This window comes from Salvelinus namaycush, chromosome 27 (assembly GCF_016432855.1).
Source record: "Salvelinus namaycush isolate Seneca chromosome 27, SaNama_1.0, whole genome shotgun sequence".
Taxonomy (NCBI): domain Eukaryota; kingdom Metazoa; phylum Chordata; class Actinopteri; order Salmoniformes; family Salmonidae; genus Salvelinus; species Salvelinus namaycush.
Genome location: NC_052333.1, coordinates 33933227 through 33956314, shown reverse-complemented (window position 1 = coordinate 33956314; position 23088 = coordinate 33933227). Strand labels below are relative to the sequence as shown.

General features: G+C 45.2%; 1 protein-coding gene across 1 annotated transcript in view; it reads right to left on the bottom strand.

Moving 5' to 3' along the window:
* Positions 1-305: 305 nt before the first annotated feature.
* Positions 306-23088, bottom strand: part of LOC120022092 (syndecan-2-A-like) — a 34166-nt gene continuing 11383 nt past the window's right edge. The window contains exons 2-5 of the mRNA XM_038965908.1: positions 6450-6564; positions 5805-5974; positions 4735-4855; positions 306-2645 (exon numbers count right to left, since the gene is read on the bottom strand). Of these exons, the coding sequence (XP_038821836.1) occupies positions 2482-2645; positions 4735-4855; positions 5805-5974; positions 6450-6564 (570 nt within the window). The 3' untranslated portion in view covers positions 306-2481. The remainder of the gene's footprint in view (positions 2646-4734; positions 4856-5804; positions 5975-6449; positions 6565-23088) is intronic.

Below are 23088 nucleotides of genomic sequence, written 5' to 3'. Positions count from 1 at the left end.
CGCAAAATGATAATGCTTCATCCGTCACTCATAAAGATTAGTCATCAACACTGATAATCCCAAATCAAAGCCCAAACCTTATTTGATGGTTATTGGGTGGTGATATACAGTGTGCGCTAATAGATAAGTAATTGATGCTTTTATGGTATATAGATCATGTTAATCATTACCGAGATATAAGCATCTGTAAAATGGCGTCTTGGGAGACCAGTATACAGTATTCCTCAGTCATTGGTTGTGGCCTGAGGGAGAAGAAACAGTGAGGATAAAGGACACAGGGATCAATAAAGAAAACCCACACAAGATCGATATTAGGCCACAATGTTTATTCAGTAGTGTTGTTTCAACGTATAGGTACAATACTGTCTGCTTTTGTAAGACTAAAAAAAAGTGACCATTACAGTCATCTATGCTCACAGAATGCCAGTCATTATCATCATCCTCCTGGTGTAACGTACGCACCTCCTTACGCTCTCCGAGAGAGCAAGTACATTTCCAAATGGTAGGCACTTTGAAGGTTTAAAACATTTGTGAATATGCATTTATATATATAATATATATCTTTTTGTATACTAATAAGCAATTGGACTCAATGGTCAAAGTCTCTAATAAAATAAAAAGCTATAAAAAAAAATGAAGGAAAAGAAAATGAGAGAGTAATGTGGCCATAATGGGAATAAGTTCAAGCAATGGTGAGAATACTGTTTCTTTGGGTTTTGGTTTGCAGTTTAGTACCTATCTTTTCTATGATGATAATATGAGAGAGAGAGAGAAAGAGATTGCAGGCAGAAGCTGGAGGGTATAGCAGAAAGGGAAGGGATGAGGAGGGAATGAGGGAGAGGAGGGGATGCAGGGAGGAGGATGGCCTCATGTGGGTGGTTGTGAGTTCAGACGTCTACTTCACATTTGTGTACAGCTCAAAAGGCAACTTCACAACCTGTTGTACCTTTCACGCAGAGGTGACCGTTTCAATGCGAGAGGATGGCAACAACAGGTCAATCCCATGGTGTATTTCTCTATGTCTTGTTCCTGGTAACCGACCTCACGCTCTCTGAGAATCGCTCAAAGGAGAGCTCCTCGCCGCTAAATGGACGAAGGTGTCATCTGCAAACTGAGGGCCAGCACTTACGTTTTCTCTTGGACTTAGCTCAAGTCAAAATGCTGTGACTGACCACAACACGTGAGAAACCTTCGAAAAAAGGATCCAAAAGTTCCATTTCCCTCTAACGACTGGATCTGAATCACCGTGGTCCCGCACAGAGCCGACTCTTTTCAATGGGCAGCTGGTGCGTATCCAGTAGCACAGAAAAGGCTGTCGGAGAGGATCTCCGGGCTAAACCATCGACACAGGGGAGACAAAAACACTGGCAACACAGTGGAGTGAGAAAAAGGGGGAGAGGCCGACAGCTTACATGGAGGAGATGGAGAGAGTGCTGAGGATGAGAGGGAGGAGCAAGGGCAGATGGGACAGGCAGAGTAAACTAGGGGAAAACATTGGGCATGGCAGGGGGCCAATGCCCCAGAGCCAAATTTAACCCCAAAGATAGTAAACACTCAGAGCTGAACGAGACCAGCAAAGAAGCAATGAGGTGAATGTGCAATATGAGAAGTTGTATGCAATTAAATTAAATTGAAAAAAAAAAAACATCCACAAGACATACTGTAAAGTATGTCTTGTGTTTTTCTTGAGCCCCTGCTGACACATCTTAGCTTTTTAAGACCGATTACTGTGTTTTAACATGTATGCTGTATAAGAAATGGTTTTGACCAAAAGAAACATTGAAAGAAAACAAACAAGACGAACAAAAAATAACTGAAACGCTCAAGTTCAACTAGATTGATTGACATTGTAACCTGAAGGGAGAACATTTACATTGACAGTTATCAGCGTTAATATGAAGATGAAAAAGCTTCATGAAAACTACAAAAGGCATATATATATTTATTTTTTTACATCTGAGAAAAAAATATAAATGAATGAAATACACCTTTTAAAGATCAACGCCAGACATGCTAGGACAACATTTTTTTATAGGATTGATACAGAATAATTATATTCAATTATTTCCACTTTTAAAACATTTCTTTACAAATACATACTGCTACAGTTAAATAGTAGTCAGCGACTAAAAACAGCTCCTTTGACAGAAGACAGATGCAATAGCTTTTTCTCACCTTAACAGATTTTTTAAAATGTTTTTATATTTTTTTGCCTTTTCAAATAATACACAAAATGTTTAAATACACTGAGATATGCCATAAAATAAGCAATGCTTGGCTTTTCATTAAAAAAAGAAAGAAAATGTCTTAATTACAATACTCTATGCAAAAGCTTTCCTTTATGTAATTTTTCCTCAATTAACTTTTTTCTTTTTTTGTTGTTGTTACAGTATATTTGAACAGGTTTTTTCTCGTTGTCATGGACTGCTTGCTATAAACTGTCACTCCGATTTGTCAATCTTCTCATGAGGGGGCGGGGCTTTATGCATAAAACTCCTTGGTTGGGGCCTTCTGATAGGCTGCCCCAGAGGGTTTCCTCTCTCCCAGGTCGTAGCTGCCCTCGTCCTTCTTCCTCATGCGGTAAACCAAGAGGAGGATGAGGAAGATGGCGAAGAGGAAGCCAATAACTCCACCCGCAATGACAGCTGTGGACAGAGAGAGGGTGAGGTCAGAGGTTAGAGGTCAAAGGCTATTCAGAGGACATTAAAGCTTATAGCATCTAGAGAGGGAACTTTGAATGCACCGTGCCCTTTCTTACACAATCCCCCTATCAAGCTACTCAACATTACTCCTAGGACATGCCCTTGCTTCCTGCATGCTAATTATTTCCATAGGATTTCATCATTCTTCCAATTATACTTTGTATAAGGTTTCTTTACAGCCCTTAATCTGTTTTAGGGCTCTTGTGGCGAAACAATCTCCCCTCTGCTCCAGTTTTATTTCCACATGTTGAACTGGCGCCTCGGCCCCATGGGTAAAAAGATATCTGGCACGCTTACAGCCAGAAACCGTCCGGCTCCTCGGTGTGGAGCGGATAAATGTAAATTAGATTACAGACAATTTGAGTTTGTGGGAGCCATAGGGGACAGGATGAGGAAAGGTAGGAGGTAGAGAGGACAGGAGGAGGTTAGCTATCTGTTTCCACACAGTGGGCCTGGGCCTCCTGAACTCAGAGTTTTACATTACTCTAATCCACAGTATATACAGCCCTGTCAAGGCCATGGTTTTAGTGGATGTGGCCAACATGACTATAATTGAAAACAGAAAAAAGTAGTGTAGCTAGCAGACAGTTCGAAAAGTCAAGGCCTCACATGTCTACATGACCAGTAATTTGAGCAATTTTGAAATACAATAGTTAGCCAAAGTTTCCTACATTGTAAACTTTGGAATAAACAACAAAATCCAAATGAGCAAAGGCGGCTAACTGGTTGGATGTTTGTGGGATATATTTCCAGCACGACTGTATTGACGTCCCTATTTGTCCTCATCCATGTCACTTTTTCACAGTAACTATCAGATGGATGTCAGAACAAAGGGAAACTGAAGTGCCAATCCATTTGTAACACTCTACATGTTTATCGCCGACACTGGAAGGAAAAACAGCATCAGAGAGTGCGATTGCCAGTCAGATCATTTTCCTAGTTTGGATTTCATTAGAAGTGAATTAACACTAAATTGGAGCAAAGTGCGCTATGAACTCTGGAAGGTCCCACTGACGGGTAGAAATGTATTTTATACATTATTTTCAGAAGCTGTAGAGAGCATGAGAGACACGGGCAGAACATCATGATTAAGGAATGTGGATCTGATCAGGAAATAGACACAATGTACACTGAGTGTATAAAACACTAGGAACACCTGCTCTTTCCATGGCATACCGACCAGGTGAAAGCTATGATCCGCTACTGATGTCACCTGTTAAATCCACTTCAAATCACTGCAGATGAAGGGGAGGAGACAAGTTGAAGAGGCAATTGAGACATGGATTGTGTATACGTGTGCCATTCAGAAGGTGAATGGGCAAGACAAAAGTTTTAAGTGTATTTTGAACGGGGTACGGTAGTAGGTGCCAGGCGCACTGGTTTGTGTCAAGAACTGCAACGCTGCTGGGTTTTTAACGCTCAACAGTTTCCCGTGTGTATCAAGAATGGTCCACCACCCAAAGGACATCCAGCCAACTTGACACAACAGTGGGAAGCATTGGAGTCAACATGGGCCAGCATCCCTGTGGAACGCTTTCGGCACCTTGTAGAGTCGATGCACGACAAATTGAGGATGTTCTGAGGGCAAAAGGTGGTGCTACTCAATATTAGGAAGGTGTTCCTAATGTTTTTTTACACTCAGTGTATAACAGCAATTATATTACAGATTATTAGGTGTTATATGGCAGAGGATATATGAAGTTGCTGCACAAGCTAAAGATGCAGCAAAGATCCAACCAACAAAACTCGCCAGACATCCAAACGCAGATTTTCATGTCATCAATCTCGGCAGCAGACACACTTTAGTGTCGCTCCAGACCCGACACCTGACCTACTTCATAATCAACGTTGTAATCAAGAATTCAGAAATAACACGGCAGTGTCATTACCTGATGTGACAGAATTTCCCATACAACAGCTCACAACTCATAATCAACATTCAGATGTGTAGACACAGGTGTAAAGACTGCACACTGTTGCCTGCGTCGAGTGTGAAAATGGTGAACCCCTGTTCTGCTGTTGCCGTACGTACCTGCCAGCACCTCCGTCCTCTGGAAGAGGTTTTCCGAGCGAACATCGATGGGCTCCAGGGGGGAGCTGAGGGTGCTGGTGATCTGGTTCTTGCGCACGTCCTCGGTGACGGGTACTGGGGGCTGGGAGGAGAGAATGGAAGGATACGATGGTGGTATACCGTTTTTTTTTTTTTACAAACATAACGGCCAGGAGAATGGAAGTTAGAGATGGAGGGATATAGTTCATGTACTAACATAGATGCCTGGCTCCATATTTGGGTCTCTAGCTCCGAAACCAGGGCCAAGTAAAATCACCTGCCCTACACCTTCCGTGTTAACAGATCTGAAAAGACTGGATAGGAGAAAGCAACATGGCAGAAGCCACACTAACACTATTGGAGGGTTTGGTGGAGTCGTCACTGTATTGCTGTCACCTCCCTAGTGTCTTCATGTGTAAATATTGAACGGTAAGGGATTAGGGGAAGGGACCACAATGGAACCAGGCCAGAAATAATCTAGGCCATCACCCAACACACCAAGGGAAGGGGGGAGGGGGGGGGCCCAAGAGCTGATGCTGTAGTGTTCTAAAACGGGAGATTATGACTGTTTGATTCAGTAATCCAGCATAACGTACAACAAACCAGAGCAACATCAGGAGCCTAGATGACTGCTTGATCCTCATCCCCAGAGGAACCTCTTGGAGGGCATTATCATCACTGCATTAGAGGGATTTGATGACATGCTATGTCAACAAGTTAAGACTTATGGCTGATGGTTTATACTCTGTGGGGAGGTCAAAGAGCATAAGATCACTGTCTAGCAAAATGCTAGAATATCAGTGCGTTATTAGGGCTCTATTACCAATGACTACTTTTATGTATAGCATTCCAGCATCGGGGTCAATGCATGTTCAACTGTTATTTGGGGAGGGGAAAGGCTCCCACAGAATAGTAGACAATTTCCAATCTTTCAATATCTACCGTACGGGGGGAAAAAAGGACTGGTCCTAGGGCAGTTCGGGCAAATGCCCAATGGGCCGGTCCATCTTTAGCTTAGTGGGCCGGTCTAAAAGGTTGTCATGTTCCCTCACCTCTGTTCTGACTGGCTTCCTGGGCGTTTCCCTAGGCAGGTCTTCTCTAGGCGTGCCTGTCTCCACTCTGGGAGTGAAGTCTTTGGTGGAGTCCTGGGTGGGTTCTGCTTTGGGCGCGATGTACAGCGTGCTCACGGTCACCGTCTCCTCGATCACCTCCTCAGCAATGCCTGCAGAGCAAGATGAGGAGACAGCACTGTTGTACTACTTCACCAGCACTCAATTACTTTCAGTTGGTTGTCAGTCTATATCTAAGTGAAATCCGGCTTTTCATAAGTACCTCGTGTTCGCATTCATAATTCAATCACAACAGACAAGGCCACCTCCTGATATTCTAGAATGGGATCAGGTGAAGGTAAAGTGAGTCTGGTTTCCTTTTTACTGGGAACAGTGTTCGCCACAGTTATCAAAGCTCTTTCTTACAGCCTGCTTTGCTTTGGCCATCTGCATGTTGTTAAACGTTTTGTAAAAAGGGGCTTCAATACCTAAGGAAGACCTCAGTTCTACAGACATGCCCCCTCTGGTTGAAAAGCCAGTCTCAATGAATCCTTTAAAAAGACACAGTATAGAGAAATGACTTTTCGTGCGTGCCAGCCTGCCTGTGCGTGTCAACCCAGTCGAAGGCTACTGTGACCAGACTCTTACCTGATCCTGACCCCGAGTTAAAGTCGTCGTCGTCCTCAGGGTAGTAACCCCCGGACCCTGTGTCGTCAATGAAAAGTTCATCCACTTCGGAGGACGACTTGGCCGCGTCCGCTATCTGAAACGGAGAACAACAGAAATCTAGACAAAGTATTGGGCATTTAGACTGTTCCGAGACCACTTTCCAATGCGCAGGTCCAACATAACTTTCTTACAGTCGCCACTTTTGACTTTGAAATACTTCTAGCAGTGAACACGTTTCTGGATACCACGGTCTGATTGTTTGGTAGAAAAGCACTGAGATTCAATGAAAAGTGAACACCAAAAAGGGCTTATCACTTGACTCAAAGCCATAGTTGACCCAAAGATAGCTAGTCGTTTCAGCACTCCAGTATGTTCTGCCAGGCGGACCTACCGTTATTTGCTTGAACATCGTAGTCCATGTACCACAAGAGGGCACTTGTCTCAACAAACCACGCTGGACTATATCACTGTGTCAGAGTCAAACAACCACTCTCTAAACAGATTAGACGTCTAGCTCCGCCCACCATTGTTGCCGGGGTAAAAGTTCATAGAAGCGTGTGTGTGTGTGTGTGTGTGTGTGTGTGTGTTTGTCTTACAGCTTAACGGACTGGCCAATAGTAAAGCTGAAATTGAACAATGCTGTTCGTGTGACTTGCAAAGACATCAACCCCCTCAAGACTATAGAATGCTAGTTAATAAAATGTCATCCGTCCTCAATTTCCTTTACAAACAACAACTTCATACAAACTCAGTGAAATTACTGCACAATGGGCAAAACATTGCCATCATTGTCATGTGTGTGTGTGTGTGTAGGTGAGTGCGCACCTTCGTGCGTGTGTGCATTAAGTGGAATAGCTAGGTAGGACCCATGGCAACCTCCATTCAAACTCAGTCTGAGTCCGAGTGTGATGTCCCCTCCATACTGATGCTGCTTTAGAAAAAGGGCCACAAAAGAGGGCCAACAATAAATCATCCCTGCTTTGCTAGTGCTTGTGTGGTGCTGGTGGTGCTCGTTGGTTTGGTGCACCAATGTTTTTGTCACGTTTCAATCCTGCTCTTGTGCTCTTCAGCTGATATACCTGGAAATAAATGACCTGGGATCAGTTTTACACTCGTTGCTTTTGCGGAAAAGGCCGGGGACGAAAGAGAGTGAGCCTTCTCAGAAGGAAGCTGTGATAAGTAGGTTTGTGTTGTTGTTGTGTGTGTGTGTGTGTGTGTGTGTGTGTGTGTGTGTGTGTGTGTGTGTGTGTGTGTGTGTGTGTGTGTGTGTGTGTGTGTGTGTGTGTGTGTTCTAACCATGTGGGGACCATTTCCCACATCCGCATGAGGACAAAGGCTATTTTAAGGTTAGGGTTAGAATTAGGGTTTTGAATGGAATGTTTGTCTCGGTCCTCACAAGGATAGAAGAACAAAACTTGTGTGTATGCGCGCGCGTGTGTGTAGGTGCGTTTGCATATGTGCGTCTGTGTCTATGCACGGTTGCCTGTTTCACTTTGACTGCAATAGGTGTACAACTGAGTGTATAAAACTGCAAACTGAGCCTATGGGAATGAGGGTGAACATAGCCCCTACATGCCTCGGGCTGTGGGGGTAAAGTGTGTGTTTTGAAGGTCTGTCTGCCTCTCTTCAAAGAGCAGCCTGACACTCTCCGCCGTCACAAAGGGGCAGGTCTGCGGTGGAGAGCGTTGGTGAAAAGACAGGGGATGATAAAACAGAACAATATCTGCCCCCCCCTCCAAAAAGGAGCAATGACTTTCCAACAGAAAGGTATTCAGGTCAGGGCTGGCTGATCAAAGGATGAATTTGATCAAAGCAACTTTATTTTAACCTCGCTGCCTATTCTGTTTCACCAACCCCCCCTCCCCAGTTCAGTTCACTAGCTGGGCCCACACACCACTATGCATCAGTAATAATACAATTAACGAACCAAAGGATGGAGCCCACAAATCAAGCCACAAACAGCAGAGCCTAATGAGATAGAGGCAATTGAGGCCACACACACTCACACCCGAACGCGCACACGCTCAAGCACACACACACGCGTACCCACAGTATTCAACACAGCACAAATCTAAAGAAAGTGAAAGTAAACAATGCCATTGCTATAGCGTGCATGGCACAAAGAGCGAGACAAGGAGTGAATCAAATCAGATGTTCATTCTGGAGCGGAAATGGTCCGTAAACTCCTGCCTCTTATCACTATTGACATGTTTAACCTTCGAGGAGGACTTGCCTTTGAATCCTTATCCCAAGCTGGGAGTTCAAGCCTGGAACCCCATAACAAAGGAGCACCCTCCTCATAGAAATAGGATTTCTAGAATTAGGCTACTAGTAACTCCATTTCTATGGCCATTCTCTCACGTATGAAAACCCTCTTCTCCTTCCGGTCCATTCTATCTGTTTACTTTCCTTCCGCAGAAAGTGAGAGGCCAGACAGAGCGTCGGGTTATCTTTCAGCTCGTCAACTCCACTCGTGTAAATGGCAATTAGCCTATTATAGTAACTGACGTTCAAGATGTGGTAATCGTGTAGTGGGACTCCATAAAAATCACCCTCTGGGTTCTCTTCCCAAACAAAGCCTAATCTACACATGCTTTGACTACTACGCACTGGCATTATTTGAACTCAAGAGATAAAGGGTTTCTTCCAAGCAGGCTATTTAAATAACTTCTTCCTAAATAACAGACTGTGTGCTTGTAAATACCCCCCAAAGTGTTAATGACTAGGTCTGGGGGTCATTGTCCACTTCCAGGTATGACCCTAACTAACACAGTGAGAGCTGGCAGATACAGCTCATGTAGCTCACTGGTATGAATGAACGGGAAAAAGCCCATAGAGAATCCATCCAGCCAGACAGAGCCTTAGCCGCCTAATCCTTAGCCGAGACCCTAACAAGCAACAAGCAGCACCTAGCCTCGCGCCTGACTGACAGCGAGACTGCGATAACGAGCGGCACCGTGGCTTTTATTAGAACAGAACTACCGTTCCTACGGTCTGTCTGCACCTAATGAACAACGAGTGACCAGCAGGAGGCTGGCTGGTGGATGCGGTCAGTCTCCATGGAGAACGTCTACAGGGAAAGAAATATTATACGCAAGAGGAGGAAGAAGAGAGGAGAGGCAGAGACGAGCGAGAGTGACAAGGAGGGAGAGTGACATAGAAAGAGGAGAGAGAGAGACTGGTAGGAGGGAGAGAGAGAGAGAGAGAGAGAGAGATTACGCGCTGCAGTAGACAATCTGTGGCCTGCAGGTTGCTTTGCTAAAAGCTTGTTAAACAGCCAAGCCCATGGCTGGCGTGTCCGAAAGTCAAAGAGGCTCTCTTTATGGCGTGTGCAGTTAGCTGTGAGCTAGCGCTATCGTGAGAGGAGGTAGTTAGAGTAGGGTGGGTGGCTATGGGTCATGGGGGTAGTGTAGGGTAACTTGGGTGAGCCATCTTGCCCCGTCTCTAATCCGTGTAGACACATTGCATTCACTTCGTACACGGTCAATATTATCCCACCCCAACACAGGGGAGACAGGGGAGGAAAAAAAGACACAGGAAAAAGCTCACACACGCAAGGGCTCGTACAAACAGTAAGGCTTACATCATTGACAGGAGTGGAAAGCAAGAGACAGAGGGCAGACAGTGCCTCAGACATTCCTTGTCCGTCTGTTGCTCTGCTCCCGCTCAAAAATATTTCCTCAAGAGAACCTCGAGTTAACTACGAGGGCGAGAGAGAACCATTACAACATAAAGCACTTAAGACTTGCTATGCGGTCATTTCATCTTTCTTAAGGATATTCACTGATGTCAGTCATTGTACCTCACAGTACTTCAATGGTCATTGTTCAGTATTGTCCGCTTCTGTAAGACCATTGGGTACCACTGTACTATCAAAAGAAATCAGTCTCCTCTCCCCAGGATCGGGGAAAACAAAAGTGAACCCTGAAAGTCAATGATTTTCTGAAGGGAAAAAGCCTGAGTGTCTCTGCGTTAAAGAAGTGCAGGTAGATGTGAGTTTATCTGTAAACTCAGCGAGCCACGGATCCATACGGTGATCAATACTGCCACCACTCTGGCCTGGCCTCCTTCCCATCTCTCTCCCACAGGCACATTTACAAGGTGGCTTTTTTATCGGCCCTGAACGGATGGATGGCTACGGCTTTTCCCGGTGCCGGACCTGGCTGGGAGGAAAGGATTAGAGGTGACTGGGTGAGAGCAATTGGCTTGAGTGGGCTAGAATGGCTGGATTCGAGATGCAGCGTTTCAATAGTGAAGATTTGACTCTTGTTATCGGCTCTATGTGGTGTTTAGTGTGTCACTTGTTGTCTTAAGAGATAACGACAACAGCAATGGACTGCTAGGTTGGCACCTGTTTGGCGGCCATTTTGTAGGCTAACGCTAGCACATACTAATGCTAAACAAACAACCCGGGCAGGAGCAAGCTGGCTTCATAATTGATGTTTTGTTGGTGAGGATTTGGTTGTCGAATGTAAATGGGGTTGAGAAATGAGTTCATAAAGGCTACAAGTCCACAGCAACGAAGTGGGAGTTCAAACACTGACCCACAAGCTAAGCAAACGGCTGTGGTGGTGGAGGAAAGGAGGGGGAGGTAAGTGGACGGATGTCTCTCCGCGCTCTTCAGAACCTTCAACTTTTATTGCCCTCCTGGGATCGTAATAAGAAACAAATTGATGGTCTTTGAGACACTGGAGGGGAGGGGCTGTTACTGCAGGAAGTTGACACAAATCAAACTCTCCCTAAAAACCAGACTGTGTGCCCTGGAGCTATTCCCGGAGTGCGGGGGACAGCTTTGTAGCTTGGTGTGTGTGTGTTGACATTTACCACAAAATCCAGGAAACAGAATCTGTTCATCTGGCTCTGTCGCTAGCAGCTCACTTTTCCACATGTTCCTTTTTCATCATGCATAACAGCATAAATAATGCATCCACAATAGGGCTTTCTGTTGAATGATCGATTTGTGTTATTTAAGCATGTAAAGCCTTTATAATCCTAATTGGAATACAAGAGACACAGTTAAGAAGAGCTACACAGGCGAGTGTTGACAGTATGTCGACGACTAGCTTTTGAACAATTGATCGGCGGTTGATCTGAGATTCCCGAAACCGTCACCACTCGTACTAAACTGAATGACGAACACTGGAATGAACCCAGCCGAAGAGCTCCTGTGGAAAGTTCAGGAAGTAATCCAGATGCCGTGGCTCCTTCCTGTTTCGAAGCAGTGCCACACTTGGGTTGACGTGGAGAGTTTATAGGTGGATGTGTTACCTTTTCATTTCGGGGTGCAGTTGGACTCCATCATCAAATGAATGGCGGAGAGCAGTCATTTACGGGTGCATTAGTTGATCTTTATGTCCCCATAAAGATTGAGTAAACTGTCCGGGACTGTGCTAGAATTAAAACCAGCAGACCTTGCTGCTCTATGGAACTGGATCAGCTCACCACATACTGCTGGGTAAATATGCTCCGTACTTTCAGAACCGTTTGACAGATCGGTTTCTTTAGTTCTACACAATGCTAGGACATTCTATACCCCCAAAAAGGCCGTCAAGTTCTGACATGGTGGGGGGGGGGGGGGGGGCATAAAAAAAATGTTCAGCATAAGCTTTGCTTTAGTTCTCCAAACAAACATGTCAAAGTCCAGTCAAGCAGCTCAAACTACCTTAAACTACATCCATATGTGAACAAACACAAGCTGCATACGCTGGCTGGGGAAACGTTTGTTAAAGTTTGACCAAAATAAGACCAGGCTCAGGAGTTTTCGCAAACATGTCTCACAGACGAGAACAGAGAGCTTGACTAACTCCGTCCTCACATACACTGACGATTCATCTACCTCAGACTGCATAAATATAACATGAGGCAAGAATCATAAAGAACCTGATAGTACAGACTGTGCAAAATAAAAACGCCCAATAAGAGACAACATCCTGAGAGGAAGAAACTCAATTTCATGGTTTCCAACGAAAACAGACGCTCACTGATAGTCTGGCCGTGGGACAATAGAGTAAACCTACCTGCCTGTACAATCCTATTTACGCAGTTCAGCAAGATAGAATAAGGCAAGAAATGTGTATTCTAATGGTCTGAATGTAAACCTGAATGAGACCATAAATCATAACAAGCCATAACACAATTCATGAGACACAATCATTTTGCAATGTTGCAATATAACATAACATGCGACATATGTGCCAATTTCGCTGTGGTATCGGTGTGTCAATGTGTGTGAACGCTCACACCCGCCGCAACACATTACAGGCTAATTAACTTCATCTCAGACCACTAAATATTTTACTCGCATACCAATTAAAGCCTGTCTGCTTGACTCATTCGCTGAGGCCCCTGATGAACCTCATGTAAAGTTAAATGTAAACCTTGAGTGAAACAATAAGAAGCAAATGTGACTCACGTGGTCTCAACATGTACGTTTTGTTTGTGAATACCTCAGCTCTATTGCATCTAAGCCTGCAGAAAGTGACAGAGTTCTTTCTGCACACAGCCCTCTCTGGAATCCCAAGTCTACCATTTCGAATACTGCCTGCCCCCCGGGTTGGGAATTGGGAAATTCCTCGGCCCCGTTAAACATCTTTTGATATGCACAGGAAACCCTAGATTCTTTGTCAGCTCGGAAACCCAATATGCTGGGAAATGGGCTTCACCTGCGAGTCATTTTTGTGAGGAGGGAAACTGAAAGATTTTCCGCGGCGCGGCAGGTTTCGTCCCTCAAGTCACAGTGGAAATAGGAAGCTGTAACAGAGGCAAGGCTGAACAGAAACGAGCACAGGGTGGTTTTAAGTGCTTAGGCCTGTATAAAAACAGGTCTAATGTTCTATAACTCTAAAACCTCTAGCTGTAACAAAAAACAAATTGAGTTCAGTAACATCAGTAATCTAGAATTCCCACATCCAGGAGCAACGTTCTTACTTGACTACCATATATCAAGTCCACTATCCACACAAATAACACTGGGCCAGTCAAAATGGTGCCCGTGTAAACATGAACGTTAGGTCTCTTCAGAAGGCAGATCTGTGAGAGGAGGATGTTGCTTATTTAACACGAGTGGGGAGAGAGGGGAAAGGGGCTTAGAGAAGTTTCAACCCTCAGCAAACCACTGACCCCCTAATTGACATCGTCTCAAGTGGAAAAGTACCACGCCGTGTTCCCAAATTCACAATTTTGACCGGTTCTGACTTGTCTGAATGTCGTTGGAGACGCTCTGTTCTTTCGCCCTGCCTTTGTACCCGCTTTGCGTTCATTTCACACATCCCCGACTAACTCGGCAACACGCACTTCATCACAAAGAAACTTTTCACGAAAGGTTTGGAACAGATATTCCTTCCGCGTTCCAGTTCGCCGGAAAATAACACATTTTCAGCAACATCCTTTCCAAGGCCACATATTCATGCAAAGCCCTTTAAGGCAATTAAGGCAATGACTGCTGGTCCTCAAACGTCTCCAGCAAAATTACTATGAGGATGATAGTGGAAGAGCGATTAACAAAATGTCATCTATTCAGGTTATAGGCGCTGAATTACCCCTCCAGCCAGTTAATCATTGGCCTTATTCATCATGGCTCATATCACCTAAAGAGAGGTTGATGAGGGGAGGGGCAAAGTGAGAGAGCGTTAAAAAAAGGAGAGAGCACAAAAGAGAAAGCAGACGAGGGGGCATTTGAAAGCCTCAGGTAAGAGCAATTACTGCAGCCAACACACACACACACACACGCACACACGCACACACAATTCCAACGGCGTCATCAGTTTCACCTTTAATTAATAGCCGGACCAAAACTGTCTCACACGGTAACCTCTACTGAAGCACTTTTGGCTAGAGGCACATTAAAGCAAGATGAGGCCATTTCAGTCATGGGGAAAATGAGCAGGCCTACCCCGCGGTCGGCTCCACACAATCACGCTGAAGAAAATTAACACTTTCCCAAGAGCTCATTCTCCAAGTCCGAGTAACTCTACCGTGACTCATTGATCTTAATATAACACAGACCGGATTTCCATTCCTGTAGTAAAATCCCTGGTGGCCGTGTGGAGGAAAATGTTGAAATGTCCTTATGGCCTCAAAGACGTAGATTCCACCTTTCTGACTTCACATGCAGCACATGAATAATGTCTTACTTAGATTTTTATCCTACAGGTGGAAGAGAGGCCTGCTTTTTCTAGAAAAAGGAAATGAATACTTTTTCTCCCAGGTTGACAGGTATGCTTGACTATTCTCGATGGGGCCTGTGCACATTAGGGAGAGTATGCAGGGTGGATATTGCAGGAAACAGGCCTTGGGTTCTGTTCAAAGCGCTCATCTCTTTGGTTTGATATGCAACACTCGGGTACGATTGGGTTCTTCCTGAACACAGGGCTGGCTTACAAGCGCGTGGTCCAGATTCGTACCGTTCCGCCGGGAGCTGTAAGTGACTGAAAGGCATTCCTGCCTGATGAAAAACTATCAGAGGAGGAATGCTGAGAGGATCTGCCAAGTCCTCTTCTTGGAGAGAGAAAATGTCTTAATACGAGCCAGAGGGAGGGAACGGATGGGGATGGATACTTTTCACCAAAGATGCGTCCCCGATTACTGCATTGTTTGAATAAGAAGAGCAATGTATAATTTGACTTTGACATGGACAAGTGAACCAAATCCTCCTTACAGTATTCAGTTTCATATTCCAAGGACTCGATTCAAGGTTTTCGCAATGAAAACAAGTTACGTAAAACAGCAACAAACACCCGGTTCACGGGGGAAGCTGCCCGGCAGACCTTGACAGTACACTGCCTTGGCACACAAACCTCCAAGCATGCAGAGAGGCACAAACAAATGAAGCGGCATGTGTCCGCACATGCACACAGACACAGGGAAACATGCTCCCTCGCATGTCCCAGCCCCCCCGACCCCCCCCTGACCCCTCTATTAGTCGGGGTGTTTCAGGTGCTCTGCAGGGCTCAACAGCAGGAGATGAATGTACCCTTTCAGGTCACAGCCTGTCTGCCATATCCACCATTCCTCTACAAACACAGGTGCTGCTAGCTAGCTACCCCCTGGATGAGTAAATAGGGGGGGGTGTCATCTCTCTGCTACAGCCTATATAAGCACTCAAGAGGACCATATGGTATCACCCGGACCCATGTTCTGCACTGCTGACTGCACATTGTAAACAAAGCATGGGCATGTGCGTGAGAAATTCATTGTACAATATGTATTTTGATGCCCCCCCCCCCCCCCCCATACTGCCCACACAGTAGCATAATACATATTTTTACATTTATTTTCATTGCCTCTCCCACTCCAAAAGGTATACAAAACATTTAAAAGTGTAGATGAATCTAATACCTTCTCAAGGCTGACCTATTTGTATTGTGGGGCTGTATCCCCGTTCTGAGCCTTTTCAACAATGGCATGCTTGGAAAGAATTTCAGACACAAAGGCGACCAGAGAAGTCACCAGTCACCTCGCCCCATGTGCTTCAGCCTAAGCCAGCTATACTAAACCACTATGCTAACTAGCAGTACCTCTGATCCATGCCACTGTTGCCATTGTGTCACAAGGCACTTCTCATTCACACTTCAAACAGTCTGCTATCCCCTTCAGTGTGTCAGGATAAAGGCATGGCTTCAATCGGCATCGCTCAAAGCCTTTGTGTTTGGTTCCCCGGGCCCCTAAAAGAGCTATGGCATCCAGGGAGGGGGGGGGGGGGGGCGTGATGGATAAATTAGCTTCTGGTTCAAAGTTTAATTTAATCCAGATTCTAAGCCTCGGCCAGAGTGGTGAAAAAAGTTGCTGTGTGTGCCTTTGTCCGGCTTCCATCCAGGCTTTTAACCCTTTTCTTAACAGGAAACTCATGAGTATTTCAGAGCCAGCTCATTAACCCCATGCAGCCAGGAAGGGCTGTGACATGAAAGAGCTCCTAGGAGTGGTGGGGGGGGGGGGGGTCAAAGGTGACCTGATCACAATGTCATGTTGTCTTTCTCACAACATAAAGCAGAAAAGTGGCTCGTTGGGAGGGTGGCTTTCGTTGTCTCTTCGTAGCCAAGGCGCAATGTGACTTTGGAGGATTTGTTTTATTTATTTACAGGCATGGACAGGCAAGTTGAGTCGGCGTGACAAGATTATTTTCCAAATGTGTTAGGTCATAGTATTTAGAGTTTGCTGTCATTTCCAATCTTATTCCTTTCATTTACAGCAAGAAAACTTAAGAACGGACCGGTGGGATGCTCTTTCACCCACACTCAAGCTCATTTATACATATGGCCTTTTCCCCACCCACTTATCTATTCGTGCAGAAACAATTATGACCTGCCAAATTCCTCCAAAGCTCAGTCCATCTCTCACTGCCCCACTGCTGCAAATGGGCCCTTATCTGGGTAGGTATGGGCCATGTGTATGGGGGGTGATTTCACCGCTTCAGTGGCTGATCTGCTTCAATCTTAACAGTGCAGCAATTGAATTCCCATCCAACCCTCCCCTTAAGAGGATTTGTGTTCACGGGAGTCAGGAGAGCACTACACTCTGGTGGTGGGGGGGGGGGGTGGACGACAGTAGGGAGAGAGTGGGCCGTGAGAGATAAAGATTGGCCAAGATGAAAGAAAGAACGATGAGGGAGAGAGGTAGTGGAGAAAGAGTTGCCATAGCGGTGATGACTAGTTCCTCTGAGAGCAGTGTGGACCTGTTTATCTGTTAGTGTACCTGAGGGCATGACTATGATGCTGACTATGAAGAGGAAAATGAATGTTGAGAGGTTGATGAAGAGAGCGACACACAGTCAGTACCGGCAGGGGGAGGAAGAGAGAAGCAGGCGGTGATCCCTGATCCCATTATCCCAAGCTAATCCAGCAGAACACAAAACCAACGCTAGCACAAAATAAAAAATATGACTGGAGCACCAACCCGGGTCTCAGCACAACCTGCAGGGACTGTGATCCAGGACCAGGGGGGTTAGACGTTTTTTTTTGGGGGGGGGGGGGGGTAGCCATGCCCCATCACTACGTTCATACACTGATTCAGAGACAGGTCTAAAGTTTCACACTGGGGCACTTAGCCCTCACCGCAAGCTACATACACTGACCGCACTACGCAGGTAAGATGGAAACAATAACAGCCCTAAAGGCATGCTCAAGCCAAGTGGCAACATACGAAGAGTGGGAGGCCAAGAGTCATCTAATAGCCAATTAATGAGACAAGGCCCTGGGAGCTGGGCGAGCTACCTTATAGGTTTGCACAGTCACAGACTATTCAACAGTGCATCACGAAGACATATTGAAACATTGACCGTAACCTCAGATTCTCATAGAACAAAGCTGCTCTGAATGATGCCACAGCTTTAAATATGTAGCCTCTTCCTGTTTTGGTAACAAGAAGGTGCGGGGGGACACACCTACAGTACATACTAACCTTTCACACAGTCACACAATTACTGGGTGGATTATCAGTTTAGGAAGTGGCATATGCTGAAGATTAGCTGCTATAGCCGGCGTTCAGGGAGCGATTCAGGCCTCGTACACAGGAAGGGATCAAACACTATTCTACAGAGAGGAAGCCATTTGAGTGTGTGTGTGTAACGCTTGACAGACTACCGCTGCTCCATCCGATTTGGTTTCCATGTTTGTTGAAACAAACCGCTCCACAACAAAAGGAAAATAATTCTCCCCTCCATGTTTTATGTATGCCAGCTGCTGGGATTGCATTCCTAGCTAATTAACAGAAAAACAATGTAGCCACAGTTAGCTCACAAAGCAAGGGTAAACAACTCACGCGGTTCTGGACAATATCATCTCCAGCACATTATGTAGACAACTTTTGTAAAACAGCTGTATTCCGTATTCCGCGCAATAAAGTTATGAAGTCACAAAACCCATAGGCATATAAGCTACCCTCTGAATATAAATATCAGGGATTTTACAAAAAGCGGGTTTGCTTGGTTTCTATGGAGCTTTTGTCTGACTGTTCAAAGCAGCGCTCTAGCCCTGAGCTCATATTTGAGAAAGAGGAGGCAATTCATATTCCATTCTGTGGATACAGAAATAGGTCCTTTACCAGTACCACGTCTTGGCTGCTTTCTCCATCATTAATGATTGTGTGGCAGAAGGAGCATCTTACCCCCTCTGGACCCCTGGAGAAGCCAACTTTATCAACACAGAAAACACACTTTCGACCGAGAGGCACACACACATGCACGCACACACACACACGGCCAGAACCTCCTAAATGTACCGTTTTGTCCTCCGTCAGGAACCAGCAATTGTGATCGCTGACAAAACGGTGCAGCTAAAAACAGCTTTAACGTATCTGCCAAATCTTACTCTCGCTACGCAGCCCAATTCTATCCCTCTGCTGTAATTCCTGAAGAATGTGCAGTTATGAAATCTGCCATCTAGCCTTCCCTGAGTTCCTGAAACGACACAAGGCCACCCTGTGCTCCGCCATCTGTCTTACTGTCTCCATATGGATGGGCAGAAGATGCTTAGGATCAAGTCGAAGAAGCATTCTGATTGGTCCCAGAGACACACCAAGCACCTAGCCAGTGTTTTCATTGGTTACCGGAAACTTCAAGGCACAACTTTAGAGCCTTTGAATACGTCTCAGTAGCTGGTGCCCGGGAACACTTTGAAGGCCGGACCTCTAAGCAGGAACAGAAGAGACGTATAGCGCCTTAAAGCTGGAGAGCAGAGATTGTGGTGGTAGACACCTCACTAAAAGGGGAGATGCTACTATACCCCACACAAGTGCAGATGTCTTCAAAGCATTTGTAGCCTAGACCCCAACAAAACCTGTCAAGATGCCTTATGTGGTCGATAAGTCAAACATAGTGATGTGAAGCCACGCAAAAAGGGGAACACAACGCTTCAGAAGATGCCATGAACCCGTGGAACATTTTGAAGAGGTTCTGAAAACTTTGTCCCTAATATCTAAGTCCAGGCACTGGCGGGTATGGTAGGTCAGGTCTGGTATTTTACCAAGCCTTGGCACTGAGGAGGAATTATTGGAGACAGCCATGAGGCTTCACTGTCTCTGCAGGACATCCTGGGTCTGGAGTCAGGGCAGTCGGCCCTCATTCCAGCCAGCCACTGAATCACTTGATTAAACAAATGATCATCATCAAAGTCATCAAGCCTCCCTCCTCCATTACGTCAGGCTAACAAGTTTACGCATAGCATGAAAATACCCAGATTCAAATAGCAATGACCTTGTCCCAGTCTCTCCGAAATCAGGGATGGAAAAAAAAAAACGGGGAGCCGATTATATCAGAGATATGATATACACACTATCAAAAGGTGACAGATTTGGAAATGCACTTTCACATGACGTCATGGGGGGCCAAAATTCACCCGACTGTGGAACGCCACCCATTCGACTCTTGTTTGTTTGGAGGCTTTCCTTGAAATGTTCCTCCCATTAGTACTGTGCAGTCGCCTCAAAAGGACAGCGAGAAATGAGCGTGTCAGTGGCATTTGCATTTCAAATCAAAATGGATTCCATCTGACACGGTTCCCTAAAGCCTCCTCCCCTGTTGAATAAGAGTGCCCTCGTTCTTTCTCTCTGTAATGGGAGCGCTACGGGACACTGGACATGGCTATCTGGCTGCGCCAGGTTTACAGTTGGTGTTTAGCACATAGATGGGTGTTAACAGAATGCATTAGTAAAGATTAACGGGCTCGCAGGACCCGGTGCATTAATGCGTCTGAGCACGTCAAAGACTTGGTTGAGGTCAATTTTGACCTGCAGTAATTAAAGACCCACCGAATCTCTTTCTGTCTCGTCTAGTCGGGCTTTACATCTGACCTGTACTATGTTTATCCCATGCCATTGATTACTGTTGGTTTGCCTTTTGCTTGGATGACGCATTGTCTGTCTTTGTTTGATGATGTGGCCAGGGTTTAGGGCTTTGGACAGTGTGGAGAACCAAACTACAGAATATTTTTGAAAGAGTCTTTCAATCATGACATCATGGTTGTCTTCTGGATACAAATTAGAAGACGCAGGAAGCTCTATTCTAAAAACGCCTATGATTAAGGATAATAATGTAGCTATATTACAAAACACCAAAGGTGAAAATGTCTTTGTACAACTGAACCGAATCTGAATTGGAGGCAATTTTCCTACATGCAAGAAGGAGAGCAAAATAGTAAAAAAAAATAGCTGTGCCTTAGAGAGCAATTATTGGTTTGAAAAGCATTTCCCTACGGTGCGGTGTAACTAGACAGAGAACTAAAGTACTTCCTGTTTTTATAAAACTGTTCCTATGACAACCACTACTCTGCTGAATATTCATGAGTGCGCCATCAGGGACTTTAAATGCAGTACCATTGAATAAAAGAGAAAGGTTTGCACATGACCACAGCATTCGAATGAGAGGTGTTATTTTGAAAGCCCCTAACAACTTTCTATCCATTTCATTACGGAAGTTCCTCAAACGCCTTTGGAATCTGGGAGATTTCTCATGAAAACATTACGAGGTTATAAGTTATAATTTGTGGTCCCTAACACACCCTGATTAGAGTGCACGATTTACACCCGGCAGCTGATTCAGTGTTGCATAGAATCAAGCCATGGAAAATAATGGAAACACCAGACATTAAAGTACATTCTTCTGCTTGGCGGAGCACAGTACAGGTTTCAATTAGGAGCTTTTTAGAACTGATAAAACGGGCTCGTAAATATGAGTGAGCACAGATGTGTTAAATGCACCGTGTCCTTTTCCAGAGCAATCTTGGGAGTGAGATGGAAAAAGTGAAACCTGACGTCATGCCTTCATATATCTCCCATTCTTTGGATAACACCCCACAGATGGAGCACATTCCCACTCAGATCCTTGTCTATACAGCAGAACAGAGCCAAAAGGGACAAGAAGAGGCCTCCAAGCAACGTTTGATTCAGCAGGCATCAGATATACAACGGCAGACCAACAAGCTCGACCGCAAACTATGAAACTGGGAGCCAACAAGATTTCTGTCACTTTTGGTGTGGCGTGCGTGTGCCCAAGTCTGAGCAAGGAGTTGGAGAGTGTTGTTCCAACGTTTCAGTTTTGACTGAAGTCACTTGAGAGTAATTCCACGGCACCTAAAATATGATTTGAGTGTGAAAGGAGGCCCAGATTAAAGAATGTGCACCCAGATGTATTCCTCTTGACTGAACCTGAAAAACCAAGGAGATGTCCTTCCTTTAAATGTGGCAACAGTAAAAACACAATTTTAAACAATCACATAGAGTGCATTTGGAAAGTATTCGGACCCCTTGACTTTTCCCATATTTTGTTACTTTATAGCCTTTTTAAAAAATGGATGAAAAAAAAAAAAAAAACTTAATCCCCATAATGAGGAAGCAAAAAAATGTTTTGGAAATGTTTGCACATTTATGAAAAATAAACTGAGATATCACATTTCCATAAATATTCAGACCCTTTACTCAGTACATTGTTGAAGCACCTTTGGCAGCGATTACAGCCTTGAGTCTTCTTGGGTATGACACTACAAGCGTGGCACATCTGTATTTGGGGAGTTCTTCTCTGCAGATCCTCTCAAGCTCTGCCAGGTTGGATGGGGAGCGTTGCTGCACAGCTTTTTTCATGTCTCTCCAGAGATGTTCGATCGGGTTCAAGTCCGGGCTCTGGCCGAGCCACTCAAGGACATTCAGAGACTGGTCCCGAGGCCACTATTGCGTTGTCTTGGCTACGTCCTTAGGGTCGTCACCCCAGTCTGAGGTACTGAGCGCTCTGGAGCAGGTTTTCATCAAGGATCTCTCTGTACTTTGCTCCGTTTATCTTTGCCTCGATCCTGACTAGTCTTCCAGTCCCTGCCACTGAAAAACATTCCCACAGCATGATGCTGCCACCACAAATGCTTCACCATAGGGATGGTGCCAGGTTTCTTCCAGACGTGACGCTTGGCATTCAGCCTAAAGATTTCAATCTTGGTTTCATCAGACCAGAGAATCTTGATTCTCATGGTCTGAGTCCTTTAGGTGCCTTTTGGCAAACTCCAAGTGTGCTGTCATGTGCCTTTTACTGAGGGGTGGCTTCCGTCTGGCCACTCTACCATAAAGGCCTGATTGGTGGAGTCCTGCAGAGATGGTTGTCCTGGAAGGATCTCCCATCTCCACAGAGGAACTCTGTCAGAGTGACCATTGGGTTCTTGGTCACCTCCCTGACCAAGGCCCTTCTCCCCCGATTGCTCAGTCTGGCCAGACGGCCAGCTCTAGGAAGAGTCTTGGTGGTTCCAAACTTCTTCCATTTAAGATTGATGGAGGCCACTGTGTTCTTGAGGACCTTCAAGGCTGCAGAAATGCTTAGGTACCCTTCCCCAGATTAGTGCCTTGACACAATCCTGTCTCGGAGCTCTACAGACAATTCCTTCGATCTCATGGCTTGGATTTTGTCTGACATGCACTGTCAACTGTAGGACCTTATATAGACAGGTGTGTGCCTTTCCAAATGTCCAATCAATTGAATTTACCACAGGTGGAATCCAGTTAAGTTGTACAAACATCTCAAGGATGATCAATGGAAACAGGATGCACCTGAGCTCAATTTCTATCACGCTGCAATGCTGAACATCCGCGATATGGATTGAATAAAGCCCTGAGTCTAAATAGCTTTCAAAACAACATGAGATAATAGTAC